Here is an 18725-nt window from a genome sequence, read left to right as displayed (position 1 = left end):
AAATATGTTTTAAAAATTTATATCTAATACATAAGAATTGACCCCTCCCCCCTTAAAAAAAAAAATAGTTGGTTCGCTCAAAAGAAAAAAGCTATTAGCCCAATGTCATCAAAACATAGTTGTTCAAACTTCAAATGACTCCCTCAAAAAAAGAAAATTAAAAATAAAAACTTTCTCTATTTTAACAAGAAAAAAAAATTTAAAAAAATAATACTAGAATAATGTTTCCCCCTTTTTAGCTTTTCATATCTTGTCTAGTGAGTTAGCTCCACTTTTTTAAGTTTTTAGTAGAGAGGTTTTAATAAAAACAATTTTCTTCTATCCCTAAAACTTTAAATAATTGGTGGCTTGAGAACTTGATTGGATTTATTAGAATTTTCTTTCATTTGCTTTGAGTTATGAATAATAAGTTAGATTTATAGCTATATATAAGGTCCGTTTGAGAATAGCTTAATTAGTTGAAATTGAAAACTTTTTGTTGAAAATATTAAAAAAAAAAAATGTTAAAAGCTAGTTGAATAGTATAATGAGATCTATGAATAGTACTAAAAAGTAGAATGAGACCCATGAATAATACAAAAAAAAAAAAAAAAAAACTACAAAATCAAATAAGCTGAAAGTTTTCATCACTTTCTAAACGGACTCATAATATATGGAATTATAGATATATTTTTTCTTAGGAACTAAAGCCTTTGTTATTTTTGTTGTTATGTTTCCCAATGTTTTTTTAATTGCTTGATTGAGGATCAGGATGTCAAATTAATTATTACTCTTAAAGAAATAGCTATACGTTTGAGTTTTTAATGCTACAAATGATAGTATTTCAGTATTTGAAAAACTAAGAAAGATTTTTTTTTTATTATTATTATTTTTTTTTTTTAAGTACAATGAGACAATTAGTTTTTACTTTTTATTCATTTCTTCATTTCCTCTGTTCCAAACAAAGCCTTTATATATATATATATATATATATATATATATATAGAAGACTAAAGTAAAATTTTTCACTTTTAAGGTTATTTTCATTTTGACCCTATACTTATCAAAATATTTATTTTTTCTCTTCATGTTTAATTCAGTTACATGTTTAACCATTTATGTTTAATTCGTTTTTCTTTTTGGCCCTTCACAAAAATAAAAATTTTGAAATATAAAAAATCAAACATAAATGAGAAGAATGAAAATTATGAAACAAAATAAGTCTATATGAAAACGAATTAAACATAAAAAGCCAAAATGAAAATTTAAAACATAAAGAATAAAAATAAAAATAATCTTAAACATTAAAAGCAAACAGTATAATTTAGTCTATATAAAAATATATAAATAACAATAATCCTGAAATTATATATCAATATTTAATGATATTGAAATATGTTCATTTTCTTGACCTATCCAACACGTATTGATTGCTTTCACATAATCACTACCTAACATATATGGTATTCATCGACACAATCCATTAGTAGTCAAATCGATATTCTCAGATCAGTGTCACTCTGTACATTTGATATATTTGTTTGACAAGAGCATACTTTAGAATCTCGTGGTATACTGGTAGCCATTGGGAAACTGATGGTGATTATTCAATGTTGCAACAATGTGGTCGTTATTCAATCACAAGTCAGTGTTATTACTATTATCGTTAGGAAAACGCTTGTACATGTCTCCTTCTTCCTTCTTCAGCTTTTTTACACCACAAAAATCAGTTTACAGAACCTTGGTTTATCTGAAAAAAAAGGTTCTAGAACCTTAGAATCTTCCACCCTCGTGTTTTACGAAAATTTCGTTCTTTGCTGAATTCACGAAAATTTCGTTCGTGAATATAAGTTTCTCTCTAAAATTTCAAAGAGGAGACAATTTTTTTGGTACAAAATAGTCTCATGAATCATGTGCATGAATGTTATGCAGGTCTAACAAATTTACAATTATATAAGCAACTAGTCAATAACCAATAGTTGTTATAGCTGGTGGATATCTTAATAATCGAAATCAATAACAAATGATTCATCATTTTCTTACAACTAATATAGTTCCTCCATTGGACTCTGTTGGTTTCTGATTACAAAATTTATCCCTCAATCCTGTGTTTAGAATTAGATGGAGGAGCAAGAAAGGGAGTAGACAAGGGCGGAGCCACATAGTGGCTTGGGGGGGCCGTGGCCCCTGCAAAAAAAAAAAATTCCCATTAGCCTATGAAGAAAAAATAAATGGGCCCCTCCAACATTAGACAGCCAGCCCCCTATCCATTTCTCACCCATTCTCCCAGCCCTCAACCAAAAATTAGAAACACCTCAAATTAAAAAAAAAAAAAAAAAAAAAAAAAAAAAAATTGAACTAAAATCTAAAAAAAAAAAATTAAAAAAGAGGCCCAGCCCACGGTGAGCCCAATAGATGACAGAGGTGGCTCGCTCACGGCAAGCCCACAGATTCTCAACCAAAAAAAAAAAAAAAAAAATCAATACAGAGAGTCAGAAAATGAACCCATCACGTCGTTGGTCACGTCCCTGCTAGAGAAATCAAACCCCAATATTACTGCCTATACAGAGCAAATCAACAAAAGCAAATCAAACTCCAGCAAAACCAAACACAGACTCACAAAGTGACAGAGGTGTTTATCCATATAAAAAAAAAAAAAAAAAATCCCCAATACACAAACCAAAACCAAACCCGAAAACCCCAGCAAACCAAATCCAGAAACCCACGGTCACGTCGCCGCGACGCCGCAGCTCGTCGCCGCGACGCAGCAGCTCGTCGTCGCTCGCCCCTCATTGCAGGTTGACGATTGCAAATCAGAGATCGGAGATCGCTCTGCGCCTCTGCCTCTGCTACAGTGCTCGATGCTCTCCCTCCGGCCCTCCCCCAAGGTTTTTTTTTTTTTTTTTTTTTTTTTTTTTTTTTTTAATTTGGCTTTATCTTTTCCCTTTTTGTTGGTCAGTGTGTTGGTCTTTTTTTTTTGCTAAAAGTCAGTGTGTTGGTCTTTAGTGTAACATGTGTTTACTGTGTTGTGATTTGTGATTGGCATTGCGAAATTTTCTGATTGCAGCTGACTATTGTGATTGGGGCGCATGTTGTGCTTGTCTGTTGTCTGTTGAGTGGGGTGGGGAGGGGATAGATGGGCTCATGGGACCGGGTAAACAATAATTAAAGCAATGTAATGTGCAACACATTACACTGCTTTAATTATTGTGCTGCACATGGAATGTATAATGTTCGACTCTTTTTATGTAATATGTACAAGGGGCTAAACAATATAACAAATTAAAATAGTATAATTAATGATAAATAAATTAAAGTAATATATTTTATTGTTACGCTAAACAACAATAATTAAAGCTATATAATTAAATTAACCAATACATTATATAAGACAAATTAATTAAATTATTTTTTTTTTTTGTTTGAGGGGTTATTATTAATTAAAGTTGTATTAAAAATGGGTTGACTGTTTAAATTATAGTGGAAATTTTTTTTTTTTCTTGAGTATGAATAACATTCATATAACTAAATAAAAATTTCTAATTAATATTTTATTTTTTAAAATTCTTTTCAGGTTAATTTTTGAGTCATATTCTTAAAGCTAAAAGAATTATGAGTAAATGAAAAACAATTGATGCATTCTTTAAGAAAAAAGATGTTAGCAATTCAGAAATTAGGACACCTGTGGTTGTAGAAACAAATGTTAATACTTCGATGCCTGATGAACAAATATGTGAAGAGATAGATCGTGATCCAGGAACACGTAAACAAATATGTGAATTTCCTATTAACAAACAAGATGAAATCTGACGAGCTTATCTCATAGAAGGTCCATACCAACCTAAAAATATAGTCTATCCATACAATGATGATACTCATCGTCATCGATTTCAACCTTCATAGTTTGTTTCACATAAGGATTGGAATTTCGATTGAATTCCCAACATGTTCAAGTATATAATGATATATGAAAGTTGATAATTTTGTATCCAATAAACTTAAGAATTATATTTAGTATATCTCTGTTACAACCCCCCCCCCCCAAGTATGTATTCCTGGCTACGCCCCTGGGAGTAGAGAGGTGTTTTGAATTTTTTTAAGGAAGGGGAAAGAGTTTAAAAGAATTTAGAGGGTTAAGATAGTCCTCTAAACCCCATAAATATATATATATATATATATATATATATATATATAAAATTTGAAGTCTCGTGTGTTGCACAATTTTGTAAATGAACTTATATATGATATAATTTATTTAAGATAAGTAAATAAATTGTTATGATTACTACATAATTTTGGAATTTTCATATAATGTACAAGTTTTATTTGCATTCGATTTGTGTTTCTTAGTATAAACATTAGTTTCAATGGTCAAAATGATGTGATTAAATCTACAATTAGGCTATATAGTAAGAAAGTAGATCATATTATCTCAATATGGATAAATGAAATTAAAACCTTACCTCGTAAAAAAGAGAACAATTTTGATTTTTGTCATGATCAGTGTTTGTAAACAATCTATCATGGTTAGATTTAGAAAGTCTAAAAATTAATTCAAAAGGTAGAACTTATGAATTCTTGTGACATATTTCATACATAAGGTAGTAAGATTGCATAACAGTAAAGCTCAAACTTAAAGCATTCTAGGAGTTTAAACACATGTTTTCAGTTTTTAAACAACATTATACGCATTTCTATATATTTTTTTACCCACAGGTCTTTTCAAAAAATACAAATAACATTACTAGAATAACATTACCAAACGACTCTTAAAGCTCCATGACTTTGTGCTGTACAAAGCCATTGTTTCAAGATTAAAATATAGAGACGGAGAGATTAATAATTGTAAATAAATCCATATGACTGTTTTTGTTTACCGAATAAGTTAGAGGCTTCTTTGGGTGTGAATATTGCTATTACGAAACTGTAGATGCTCATTTGTCTGTCTTCGTCCTTAATCTCATTCAATAATTTTTCTCCATTTTGTTGGGTGCCGACACCCACATGTCCAGCCCATCCTTTTGCTTAGCTCGTTAAACGAGCTTGTTGGACAAGTGCTAAGAAGTCAGCAATGTGAAATGGGTTTTGCTGGAGCAGCTTGACCAAAAGTGAAGAATTGGATTCATCTTTTTCTCTATAATGATGTATAAAAGTCTAGCAACATTTATGAAGTGAAGTACAAAAGTCAAGCCACATAAACGAAGATGTGATGTTAAACTTGTGAGACACCTTGAAGGAAGAAAAGAATGAAGAAATATAAAGTAAGGCCATTCGGCCATTTGGAGAAGAGAGAAGAGAAGTCCCAGAGAAAGTGAGACAAAGTGCAGTCTTGAAGAACTGCGTGAGTGAGAGCAAGTAAAAGAAAAGAGAAAAATAGAGAGAGTAAACGAAAGGGGATTCTAGCATTTTACCCTTATTTTTAAAAAAATTTAGCAATATGTCTCTGTTTTGAAACTATTTAGGTCCGTGCTCCTGTTTTGAAACTCGATTTTCTCAAAATCGAGTTTCAATGAAAAACTCGATTTGTAGAAAATCGAGTATGACCCGATCAAACTAAAAAAAAAATAAATAAATAAATTGCATAGAACTCAAGTTCATGGAGCTCAAGTTCCATTTAAAACGCCACTATAGGACAATAAAAACGTAGCTATAGGTTTGGCCTGATCAAACTTAAAAAAAAAAATTTGCATGGAACTCGAGTTCCATTTAAAACGCCACTATAGGACAAACAAAACATAACTATAGGTTTGGCCCGATCAAACTTCAAAAAAAAAAAAAAAAAAATTGCATGGAACTCAAGTTCATGGAGCTCGAGTTCCATTTAAAACGCTACTATAGGACAATCAAAACATAGCTATAGGTATGGAACTCGAGCTCCATGAACTCAAGTTCCATGCAAAATTATTATTATTTTTTTTTTTTTTTCAAGTTTGATCGGACATAACTTGATTTTAAACCGATCGAAACTCGATTTTATTAAAATCGAGTTTCAAAACAGGGGCATATACCTAAATAGTTTCAAAACAGGGACATATTGCTAAAATTTTTAAAAAATAAGGGTAAAATGCTAGAATCCCCGTAAAAGAAAATTATGAGAAATATACAGTGAGAAAGAGAGTAGTAAGTAAAAAGAAAAAGAAAGTGTTTTCTTTGCTCAAGTTATATCTCTAAGTGTTGTAATCTTTATTTAATATAGTGAAATTATTCGGAATTTTTCCTATGATTTTTCCCTTCGAGAAGAAAATGTTTTCCACATAAATCTTTGTATTTTTGTGTGGTTGTGCTTTCGCTGTACTTGCTGAAATTTATTTAAAATTATATAGAATTTTTCCCAACACATTTTGCTTCAAATACACTATATAGTGGTCAAAATTAAACATGGTGTAAATAAATATATAAATAAAACAAAAAAAATAATTATTTTATGATAAAAATCTCTATTGTTCTACTTATGAGGCTAAGAGAGAAGGAGAAGTAAGGGGAGGATGAAGATAATGGAGAAACTCTTCATTGTTGCTAAAATGCTAATGATAACATGGGGGGTAAATTGACGTGGCAAAACGGGCGGGTCGGGTCAATCGGGTTTGCGGGTCAAACAGGTCGCGAGTCAAAACGGGCCATTTTTAAACGGGTCAATCGGGTTGCAGGTCAATCGGGTCACGGGTTGAGTCGGGTCGAGTTGACCCGTATTTTTCAAACAATTTTTTTTTTTTTTTTGAAATAGATGCAATCTGTCAATTGTTTATGAGTTCCTTAACTGTGATAAGATTCTCACTGGTGATATTGTTACCAATTACTACAAAACACTTGACTTGATACCCAAATTTGGTGCAACTCTTGTTCAAACTTTCTGGAAACTATTCTTGGTATAATCTTCGATCTATTTAAAGTAGGAAGAGAAAATGAAGGTGGCAAGTAAAGAATAACAAACTATAATTGAGTACATAACATATTAAATAAAGAAGAATAAGTAAATATTTTATAAAAATTACACCTCAATCTCGATCTACTCAACGTTGGTAGACGTGGCAAAACGGGTGGGTCGGGTCAGGTTCGGGTCGGGTCAATTTGGTTGCAGGTTAAAATGGGTCACAGGTCAAAACGGGTCATTTTTAAACGGGTCAATCGGGTTACGGGTCAAACGGGTTGCGGGTCAAACAGGTCTGACCCGTTTTGCCATGTCTAGGGGTAATATACCATGCTAAAATTTTAATGAGTATTTATATATATTTGGAGAATTTTTTTTTCTTAACCACAATTTATCATCTCCAAAATTAAACTGTCCCACCTTACGAATCAACATTATACATATCATTTTCCTATTGGGAATTGAAGCCTGAGTCTCCTATAGCATATTTGGAGGCAAACTTTTTTTCTTAAAAAATTAAGATCATCTAGAGTTCTTATGCACTAATTAAAGTTAATAGATTAGAGAAAATAAGTTTTTTTAGAATATTTTAAATCAGTAGACGTGGCATAGTGAAGGAAAAAAAAAGGTGTTGATATCATTAAAATGTTAAAATAAATAAATAATAATAATAATTAAATTAATTTTTTAAAAAGAAGAAACCATAAATTAGGAAAAACAATTGCGGTACTTAAAACATAAAATAGATTTAAAAAGTGAAAGAAAATAAAAGGTTGGTATCAACTATTAAATTTTTGTGTTTATTCAAAGAATTAAAAACAAATAGAGATAAAGTAATTGATAACAACAATTAGGTTGTTATTTCCATCTAAAATTTACTGCAAAGAAGTAATAAAGCAGTAAAAATTTGATAAGACAAATAAGTTACTTTTATCTAAAAAAATTGTTGTAATTCGGTGCAGCTACTCAGGGCAAACATATTTTCTTATATATATATATATATATATATATATATATATATAATTTGATAATTGCAAAAATGAGGAGGGGTGCAAAGACAGAACTTGGGCTCTGCCCTTCCAAATTAAATAAAAAAAAATTTTAATTTATGTATTTTATAAAAATGTTTTAAAATTATTCTAAAAAAATAAGAATTGACCTCTCCTCAAAAAAAAAAAAAAAAAAAAGGGAATGAAATAAAAGTTGGTCCACTTTAAAGAAAAAAATGATTAGCCCAATGTTTTTAGAAAATAATTGTTAATCAATGTCATGAATTCCATTCCATTCTTTCCTCAAAACATTAAAAAAAAAAAAAAATCCCACTCGATATATTCTATTCCAGTCATAAGCCCGGTATAATAAGCCCCTCATTCCACCTCGACTCAAGTTTCAGTACATTCCAGTCATTTTGTTGAATTCTAGTGAATTTCGGGCGGAATGTGAAATTTGGCCGGAATTGGTAATTTGCTCATTGTTTTCTCTTTTTTCTTGTCAAGTTGTCACATAAAAAAATCACATTCTTTTTTGGGTAACTAGTTTTACACATTGTTCTCTTCCCTGCCTTATGTCAACTTCTTCACACATACATTTATGTAACTAAAGTAATTTTAAAGAGAATTTAATCAATGCGACGTTATGGAGAATATTACCTGGAGAGGGAGCACACGTATTTAGTTTGGTTATAAATTAGAATTAGTCTTCAATGGTGGGAAGCAAATGCCTTTTATCTGCCACCATCTCAGGAATTTTGGGTATGTGAGTTGAAAGTTGGAAGTGGTAAAAGCACACAATTATGCAAGTCATTCATAATACTGCCAATTGCAGGAAATTTGAGAAAAGATTAAGTCTCAGGAAGTGATTGGCTTGGTTAATCAGTGCCAGCAATTGGCAGCTGAAAACAAACAATTCTAAGTATTTTATTACTCATGAGATCTAAATATATAATTCAAGTGCCAATTAACTTCTCATTTAAGAAAGGACTTAAAGCAAATATTAACTGACATATGGCATCTTTATTTGCATAAATTAAAAAAAAAAAAAATCTTTCACGTCTTGAGATTTAATTTCTTTTTAACACATGCAAATTACCACAAAAATGTAAGACCAAAAGCTAGAAGACCTAACCTAAATAATTTCCAAATGATCACATGTAACATAGAGATCTTTTACCTTTGTCTTACACTATCTTACATGGAAATAATTTGCTACGATATTTCTTTTCTATATTATGGCAGATCTACGGATCAGTTTTTGTTTTAATAAAACTACAGTGATCCACTAAAACATCTGAAGAACTTAATACACAATAATACAAATTATTTACAAGTTACCTCTAAAAAATGGCTCACTGAAGAACGAGCTGGAAAATGTACCTCCCCCATTGGGGAAAAGAGTTAGGAAACAGATAAGGCCAAGGACAATACCCCAAGCAGTCCTGTCATCTCCCAAAGGGGTGATCTCATCTTTTGCAGGTATTTCCTCTCCGCCCCGAAAGAAGGTTGAAAATAACCCCCATGCCAAGCACAGGACACTTCCGCTTAGGCCACCTATACCAAGCAAAAGTGATGTGGCAAAAGATAGCAAGGCAGCAGTGCTCCTTCCGAACATAGCTTGTGCAATGCGACCTCCTTCCAATCTTCCACAAGGCAACAAGTTCAAAGAAGTCACCACCATTCCTGCATAATTATGACATAGTTAATACTTCTTTTAGTGATTAGTGGATAATACTACTGTCTCCAATTTACATGGCTCGAAGAAATAAATACAGGTCCATTAAGCACCCATACAAAAAGTGGTCATAAAAGGTCAATTTATTATATGCTTCATTTCCAATTTTCCCTCAAGTTGAAGGCCATATCTCCTGTGCCCACTCTATCTTTACAGCTAATGTTGAGGCCAAGTCAACAGATTCTGAATAAAAGAGAGCAAATCAAGTCTTCAAGCTTAATGTAAGTTGTGAAAAAAATCTGTTTGTCATCTATACAAAAAGTATAAGGAATGGCTCCCAGTTGGTTAGCATGTCTAGATGTCTAATTTCTAATCTTTGGGGGAAAAGCTAAAATTAAGTGATATTGTTATAATTTATAAATGAAGGTCATTTTCATCTATTACTGTGGTACTCAAAGTCTAGCTACCCTCTCACCTAAGAGCCATAAAGACATCTTATATCCTTAATGGCTCTAAAGTGAAGTGCCCCAAAGAGCATTCCACCCCATCTCCATGCCATAAAATCATCAATTTAACAAATCTCATCAAAGATAAATCATTTAATGGAGTTGACGTTTCTAGGCCTTTTAGTGTCAAGTCGAGTTTTCTCACTTTTTAGTGTGCAAGTAATTTTAGTATCATGCAAACTACAACATAAGGAGTCGACCTGGATTAAAATATATACAAAGAACATTTTCTGAGTTTTCTCTCTTCATTTTTTGTTCAGTTATGAATAATCTATTGATTACATTCGCATATTACATCCAGCAAGTTTAACATTTTCGAGCATTTTCAACCTTGGTTGAAATTTTCCTAGATCAATTTAATTTATCTCCTGGGACAGTAGATTGTTTCATTATACAGTTAAAAATTTAACAAAAGTAAATAGCATAGATTGAGGCCAAAGAGGGTGAGTGAGTCACCTAAAAGTCCAGCAAAAGCAAGCGGATCAACAGGAACTCCAACACCTTCCACTGCATACGGCAATACATTTCCAAGGTCATCCGCATATGGTCCAATAACAAATTGGATGAAAGAAAGCAAGGGATTGTTGTAGAAAAACTGTGGCCTTATATACCTGTGTAGAAAGAAAGGAATAACATGATGACATGAACTTCTGCATGAATATTTTGCATGGATACTGTTTAGATGTACAACGAGATTACAACTAATAGAGTAATGTAACAGCATTCGTTCTAAATGAAAATTTCCCAAGAGAACGAATTTATAAAGTAAATATTTATGGACTTGTTAAAGGTCTTTCACATATTATGACACTAAAACAATGGCTCCCCCCAAGGTTGCAACTTTGGGAGGCTGACATGTTATGCTTGTTTAGACATCTACACAGTTGGCACCAAATTATTGAAGCAAGGCAATAATAAAAACAGATCAGAACCCCTACTAACTGATTTCTACAGCCATATCCACAATAAAACAGAATTGCCAATTCCAACAGAAAGCATAGCTAAAAAATAATGCTTCTGCAAAATAAAGTATGACTTCCAAAGAACAGCACTTTAGAAAACTTACAAAGCATTGTCCCCTCCATTAAAGCTTCCATCAGCTACAAATGCAGCAACTGCGAGTACAAGAGATGTCAAATATGCACTAGCCGTACGTGCCACTGGGATATCAAAAAGAGCCTTCTTATTTGGAAGCAAAGATTCATAATTATTCATGACTCCCAAGCACCCTGTCCAATTGGATGGCACAAGAAAAGATGGGCTGATTTGGACACCATAACGAGCTGCTGTTACCCTTGTGGCTATCTGCAAAAGACATAAATTATGGCCTTCAATACATTGTACAAAAATGAATAGGTGTCGCCAGAAAGCAGATGAAACATAAGTTACACTTCTTTGCTTAAAAGGTAACCTCTCAAGAGTTATACAATTTTGTTAAGCAATCCAGGCTATATAGAGCCCTCAATGAGTTTTTTACCATAAAATGAATCGCCCTCTCTTTTTTTCTACAACAAGCATACACAATATCACCCAATTTCCAAGTTAACTGGTTTTAAGGTTATTGATGACTACTGTAAATTCCAGATTATTTATGTTATCCCCATAAAATTCCAAATATTCAAGAGTGAGAACACAAGCTTATTTTGAATAGGCATTTGCAACCCACTAAAACAACTTTAGTTTTACCTTATTCTCGCTTCTTCTGTTCTGATTCTCAAAAGGAACACCTCATGAGATCCTTGTTTACAATTTATACAAAATCAAAATTTCCTGCCAAAATTTTGTGTTTACTATTAGTCCCCAGACTGTCACAGGTTTTCCACCATTTCATTCCTCAATTATGAAGTATATCAGGCTTCCAAAAGTGTCGCAATCCCAAATTTTTCCAGCATGCTAAAAACAAGTAGGGGAGATACTTACACAGAGCATATGCCATGATCACTGGAACCTACTTCTACACATTAGAAATGGGTTTACCCCCCAAAATAGAAACATGGATGTGTTACTTTTAAAAGGTGTTCATGACATAAAAGCTTTGCCTTAAGAAATTAATTAAATACTGTATTAGATCAACATAAAACATCTATAATCACATAAATCCATATTCAAGTCCTGGACAATCTTGAAAAAATTACTGGTCAGATGAAGCAGAAACAGTGCAATCTGACACAAGATTTTTGCTTTTTACATCCAACAAAGAATTGGAAGAGAGGATAACATCCCATCCCAATCCAAGACCTTATAAAAAAAGGAAGCCCTCAATGAAAAATACCAATATGTTCATAATTTCCCAAATCACCTAAAAACGCACAAAATTCTTCATTCTAAATCTCTGGTGCCTCTTTTAGCAAGATACAACATGAAAGTAGAGGAGGAACATTGCAATAGCGACTACCATATCATATATCTCTGTGATTATGTAGGTAGCTTTTCAAAATTCGACTTGCATCCACAAGGTGACAACTCATACTATAAAATTCTACATGCTACAAGGAGTTATTTATCCAAAAAAAGTAGGATAAATTGAAAGTACCAGTTAAAAAACATGATAATCTCTGAATCATGCAATAACATAAGATGTATAGTAGATTTTGATGAAAATGTAGAGAATAGCATACCTCAGATACTCCCAAAATGGAAATGAAGCCAGCAAAGAGAGGCACAACATCAGCTATATAATCATCAAATGTTGCACCGGGTTTTAAGAAGAAGCCACTTGTCAGAGCTATAGTTCCAAAAGTTGTGACACACAAGACTATCGCACTAACATAACCCAAGGGGGTGCTCAGCTTGGTTGATTCAAACTGGAGGTCCATTTCTGCTTTAGGTTGCACCACACAAGCCTTAAAAAGAACAAGAAGAATAAGCATAAAGTCTGACTGATAACTGCAACAGCTTAAAAAATAATATATATATATATATATATGTGTGTGTGTGTGTGTGTGTGTGTGTAATTTAAAAGGCTGACAAAGAAGATCTCAGAGTTTACATAGTTTATTGGTAGAGTCAAAAGATATGTTGAATAAGGTATATACAATCTAGAAAACCAGACAGTCCAATCGGGGCTTTAACCTCCAACAACATAGGTTTTAGATCTCATCAATAACAAATCTATGGTTTTAGAGCACCGCAAGACTCAATCCAACAACTCCTTGGTTGCATCACACCACGCATGCCATTTGTTATATAATTTTAAGCTCACTGTGATTTTGAGCCTTAAAAATTGCTGCAGTATAGCTTAGATGAAAAAATAAAAATAAAACAGGGTAATGGCCTGCTATGTTATTTTACAATTATCAAGTAGTAACGCATATCAAAATCCTAGCACTAAGTTTAAGGAAATTCTGCAGGCACAAATAATGGCCTAAACAGAGCATATATATACAATTCAATATGTTCAATGGGTAGACATTCTTTAAAAAAAAAAAAAACATTTGAGAACAGATACATTGCATCCATAATTTATTTGCTCAAATCCAATGCAATAATTATTTAGACGGCATATTTATGTACATCAACTCATGTTCAAGTACCTGTTTTGTGATGTCATTTGTTTTTTCTTCCATGAACCATAAAACTACCTCCCTCCCGGCCGCTTCAGATAGCTTCTTCTCCAGTTTGGGAATTACCTCGTCAATGGGTCTTCTCAAATTTCCAATAAAGATGCCCCCATCTCCAAAACGCCGAACATCAGTTGCAAAAAATGTGTCAAACCCAAAACAGTTCTTCATCTGCCTCATCAAATTTGGCACAAAAAGAAACCCATGTTTCATGCCTTCTGAATAAACTAACAGAAATAAAAGCATTGCAGACTATGGTTGGGTCAATATGTTGCTGAGCAACAAGTCAATATTATCCATTGCAATCACTTTCAGACATAAATCAGTGATATAAAATTCACTTAAAACATCTATTAAGATAATCTGACACTACTGAAAATTAACTCACCGAAATGCAATTGGTACATCCAAAAATCTTTCACTTTTTGCTCAGTAAAATCTACTATATAATGGATTAAAAAGTAAAGCATCTTCAAGTTATTACAACTTAAAAACAACTCACATTTTTAGGCATTGGACTACAATAGTAGATTGCATCTTAAATAACTTTAAAATAATAATTGATAAGTAGATGCGGTTTAGATCTACTCCACTCAGTTGTCCAGGGAAAATTATAAACATCCATTATAGGTGAAATCTGCTAGATTCTACGTGCTATGGATGGCTGCAATAAACGTGTATTCCACATAGTAAATAATAGATGGCTAAATGTACACTCAATGCATCAAGCTACCAGAAGGCAATCTAAATCCATAATACATTACGAACGGCCCAAAAGTAATAACTGTATTAAACCACCTAGAGAGAATTTAGTTCATTCACAATGCCATATGCTGATGTTACACCCGTGGGCTGTGTTCCCCTTAACTTTCTTTTTCCCAGCAAAAAATAAAGTTTTTTCTTGACAAGCTATGGATAAAACTTAAGTGCATTACATAATGAGAAAGTCAAAGAACACAGCTTTTGTGGTCGAGTGTTAGTGATAGAGACAAAGTAACGTGTTCATACAAAAGTGATTATCTACTGCTCGAAGACAAAGTTAACCATATCAAAGTTGTACCAAAAGTTGTAGTATTGGAAGAAGTTGAATTTTTTTATTAATTGAAAAGAAAGTCTTCATTTAAATATCAATACACAAACAACCATTTTGAATTTTTGTGTAGCAACAAGTGAATCATTGACACGCATGAATTAAATAAATAATCACCTTGTTAAGATCAAGTGCTTTAAAGGTCTCTTCAGCTTTCTCCAACCTCTCCTTTTCTCTAGCCAAACTATCTCTCACCACTCCAGTGAAAAACCCCACAAGTGGATTATCACTACTGCTTTCCCTATCAAGCTCTTTCAGCTTCCTATCTGCTCTCTTCTTTTCCAGCTTTATAGCCGCCTCTATCGAAGGATTTCCCATGAACTTTTTGAACTCCTCGTCTGTCTTCCAGTCCATTTCTTGCAGCTCATCAAGTTCTTCTGAAGACAACTCGCTCTTCTTCTGTGTATCTTCATCGCCTTCACTTGGCTTTTCAGAAACTACAGCAACAGAGGAGGAAGAAGAAGAAGTGGGTTCGCTTTCTTGCAGCTCATCTTTGTTGATAGAGAACCTGAGAGGTTTTCTTGAACTGGGTTTAGAGTATAGAGAAAATGGGAGGTGGGTCTTTTGGCCAAACGGGTTTTTGTTGAAAGTGGGGCCTGTGTTGTTCTTGTTTTTCTTCTTGGGAAGCCATGGAGACAATGAAGAGTGTGTAGTAATGGAAAGAGTTGCCATTGGAAAGGTTGAGTCGTGCTGTTGTCATGGTGAGCTGAAGAAAAAGAGAACTGAATTGGATGCAGAGACAGAGAGAGAGGTCTAGAAAGTTAGAGAAGTTGCACAGGTGGATTGGGTCATGAAAACGATGACAAAAAGCAGGAGACCCCACAGGAAATATACGTATGCGAAGGAACTTGGAACCCTGTGGTTAATGGGCTCCAATGAGAATGTGGTTTTAGATATGATGATTGGGATTTATCTAGATCCCTAGTGGAGAATGTGGTATTTTGGCCGAACGAAAAAAAAAATTAAAAATAAATAATAATAAAAATTAAATAAATGAAAAAAATAAAAAAAGAAGAAGAAGAAAAGAGGGTAAATTTTAAATTATATATATACATATATATATATATCATAAAACAAAAATATAAATCATTTTTTTTTAAAAAGTTATTAGGGTCAATTTTAAATTTTATTTTATTTATATCATTAAACAAATATATAAATTATTTGATTTTTAAAAGGTATAGAAATTCACGTTAATCAAAAGAAGCATTAATTTTAAAAATCTTGATAATTATGTCATAAAAAGTTAATATCATTTATATAAGAATTTTGATCACGTACAAAATTAGAGTAGCTATTTAAAATATAAATATTTATTTTACTATATAATAGTTTTTTAGTACCTATTTGCTAAAAACAATATATCTACTTACTAAAATTTTCTATGAGAATAGTAATAAATATCATCATCTTTCAACAATAAGCAATTGAGTTTTGCTTATATATATATATATATAACAAAAATGTATGTGTCATCGAATTTTCCATTAGCTAAATTATAAGTTTAAAAAATTTAAACCTAGAAAATCAATTGTAAACACAAATCTCAAGTTTGAAAATCAAAAAATAGAATATGTTTCATAAGTTTAAATTTATATTGATGAATTTGTAGATACAATTCTCTATATTTAGATTATAGTATAATAAAATAATCCTCTGGTTCGATCTCCTTAGAAAAGTCTTCAATTCAAGTATTGTGTCGATGTAGTCTTGACTTGAACACAAGATATCCTCCAGTTGGATTAGAAAATAGATTGAAAGATCTTTAGAATGAAATTGTGATGAATCTCTAGTTGTGTACTTGTTAGAGATTTCTTATTCTTCGAGTTCTTTTTGTTTTTCGTGGGTTCTTTGAATTTTATTAATCTTCGAAGATTTGTAGTGGAAGTTTTTTAGGACTTTAGAGCTTAAATCCGATGAAGCTTTGATGAATCAAAGTCTTTAAAGTTTCTAGAGGTTTTGAAACTTGATTCCAATAGAACTTTGAGACTTCGAAGAATGATTTGGATGAATGTTCTTTGTCTTCAAAAATTTGTAATGAAAGTTCTTTGGGGCTTTGGAGGCTTGGATCTGCAGAGTTTTACTAATTTGTAGTTTCTTGGTGTTTATAGAGGCTTTTGAGCTTGATTCTAGTAAACTTTAAGATCTAGAAGGATGACATTGTTGAATTTACTTCGAATTCTTGGAGGCTTTGGAGCTTGATACCAACAGTGTTTCAAGACTTTTGAATGTTTTTGAATTCCCCCATAAGATTGAGAATGATCTTTATTTATAGGAGTATTGGGAAGGTGTGATCATACGTGATTGGCTATAAGCAATGACACATGTCATAATTTAAATGGAGAGACTTTATATCTTGCTTTCCAAGGAACACATGTCATTATTTGATTAGTTAAAAGTGTTTTAATTTAAAATAACACATGGCAATATCTAATTTGACTGCTTATGTCATTTAAAATTAGAATATCAATATGTGTGAACGTGTGATTGGCCCTTAAGTATTATTCGTAATTTTTATTTAGAAACACTTAAAATATTTATATTGGTCCCTAAATAATGTTTGTGGGACTCATTAAATAGCATGTGACACTTTGTGATTGGTTGCAAAATTTTCACTTCTACAAGTGCCCGCTTGATACTTATTCAAGTACACTATTTTTATTTTTATTTTTTTTGAGGGAGTGAGGCTCAATCTTTGAATTTGAGACTTCGGCCTTAAACTTGAAAATTGCTTCTTCATTTTATTATTATTATTTTTTATATAAATTTTAAGCTTAGACAATCAAGGCACCTATCTATACATGAAGGATAACAGGTGGGAGCCTAATATTTTACTTTTCTCTTTTAGGCTTCGAGACCAACAGGGGCTCGTAAATTGCACCTGATAGGCCTTATGGTCTTTAAATAAACCCAATAATCTTAGTTGGTAGTATCCAGCCCATGTCCCATTGCTTCACCATATGGACCTAGCCCATTGGACAATGATAGCAAGCATCCGTTCGCTGTGTTTGGCCCACTTAATGTTCGAGATTATTCATCAGAGGCGGTTAACTTCTTTTCCACGCTTTTTATTTTCTTTCCGCCTCATAGCAATTGCTAGGGATTTTTAGTCACTTATAAAAGGAGACATGAGAATAATAATTAATATCATCATCTTTCAATAAGAAGCAGTTGATTTTAACTAAGGCATTATTATAATATTTAAATTTTAATAATGAATTATGTCATATGCTACAATGAAAATCTTCGTCAAATACCTTCTACTATATACAATAAAAAATTTGTCATTCATATTTTCTTCTTTATCATTCTACCTGATTCTAGGTGCAATCTTTAGCTTAATTAGTTTTTAATGAACACCTATTTTAGGCAAGAAAAGAAAAGAAAAAAGATAAAAAGATTAAAAAAAATGCATGTTTTATCGAATTTTCCATTATATAAATTAGAAGTTTTGAAGATTTAAATTTAGAAATTAATGTTTACTAAGTAACAAATAAAACACTCTATATAACCATTCCAATTTTCTAAGTATTACTGCCATCTAGAACTCAAAATACATGAAGAAAATTATTGAGATGTTAAAATTTGGTGGGAATATTTTAGACATCACACAATGAAATATTTTAATAATAATAAGCTTTCATTTGGGTTTAATTAAGAGAATAAAATATGACATATTTGCTCATTTTCAAAATATTAAGGGAGAAATTGCTTGATCTTTTAAAGTTCAAGAAGGAATTGTAAACTAACCCAAACATAAAAAATGAAAAGTTTTTTTATCCTAAGTTTTTGTTTTTGTTTTGTGTGTGTGTGTAAAACTATGTGTTTTTACTTAAAATTGTGCATAAAGAAGAAAAAAAAAAAAATTCAACACAAGAAAACTGTACGTGAAATAGTGAATTTTGGCTCAATAAAAATTGACTAATAAAAAATTTTTCTAGAAACATAAAGAATGGCACAATAGTTTCATAATAGTTTTATAACTTTGTTATATTTTACTCTGACTTATAAAGAATTGAAACCTCAGTAGTAGTTGTTATGTTTACAACATTTTC

The 18725-nt window shown here is 31.9% G+C and overlaps 1 protein-coding gene across 1 annotated transcript; it reads right to left on the bottom strand.

Moving 5' to 3' along the window:
* Positions 1–8961: 8961 nt before the first annotated feature.
* Positions 8962–15538, bottom strand: LOC115960459 (probable zinc metallopeptidase EGY3, chloroplastic). The gene is made up of 6 exons (XM_031079381.1): positions 14788–15538; positions 13554–13751; positions 12639–12863; positions 11087–11325; positions 10477–10631; positions 8962–9522 (listed from the first exon to the last, which is right to left on the bottom strand). The coding sequence occupies exons 1-6, from the start codon at positions 15340–15342 to the stop codon at positions 9167–9169; spliced, it is 1728 nt and encodes a 575-aa protein (XP_030935241.1). The 5' UTR covers positions 15343–15538; the 3' UTR covers positions 8962–9166.
* Between the last annotated feature and the right edge of the window lie 3187 nt (positions 15539–18725).

Source organism: Quercus lobata, chromosome 9 (genome assembly GCF_001633185.2).
Source record: "Quercus lobata isolate SW786 chromosome 9, ValleyOak3.0 Primary Assembly, whole genome shotgun sequence".
NCBI classification, from domain to species: Eukaryota; Viridiplantae; Streptophyta; class Magnoliopsida; order Fagales; family Fagaceae; genus Quercus; species Quercus lobata.
Note: the sequence above shows the minus strand (reverse complement) of the source record. Positions and strands in the feature narration are given on the sequence as shown.

Coding starts and splice junctions, on each gene's coding strand:
- LOC115960459 (XM_031079381.1), bottom strand. CDS start 15,342: ATGGCAACTCTTTCCATTACTACACACTCTTCATTGTCTCCATGGCTT. Junction 13,752..14,787: donor AAGCACTTGATCTTAACAAG/GTGATTATTTAT, acceptor TTGATGAGGCAG/ATGAAGAACTGTTTTGGGTT. Junction 11,326..12,638: donor CCATTTTGGGAGTATCTGAG/GTATGCTATTCT, acceptor TGTCTTTTGCAG/ATAGCCACAAGGGTAACAGC.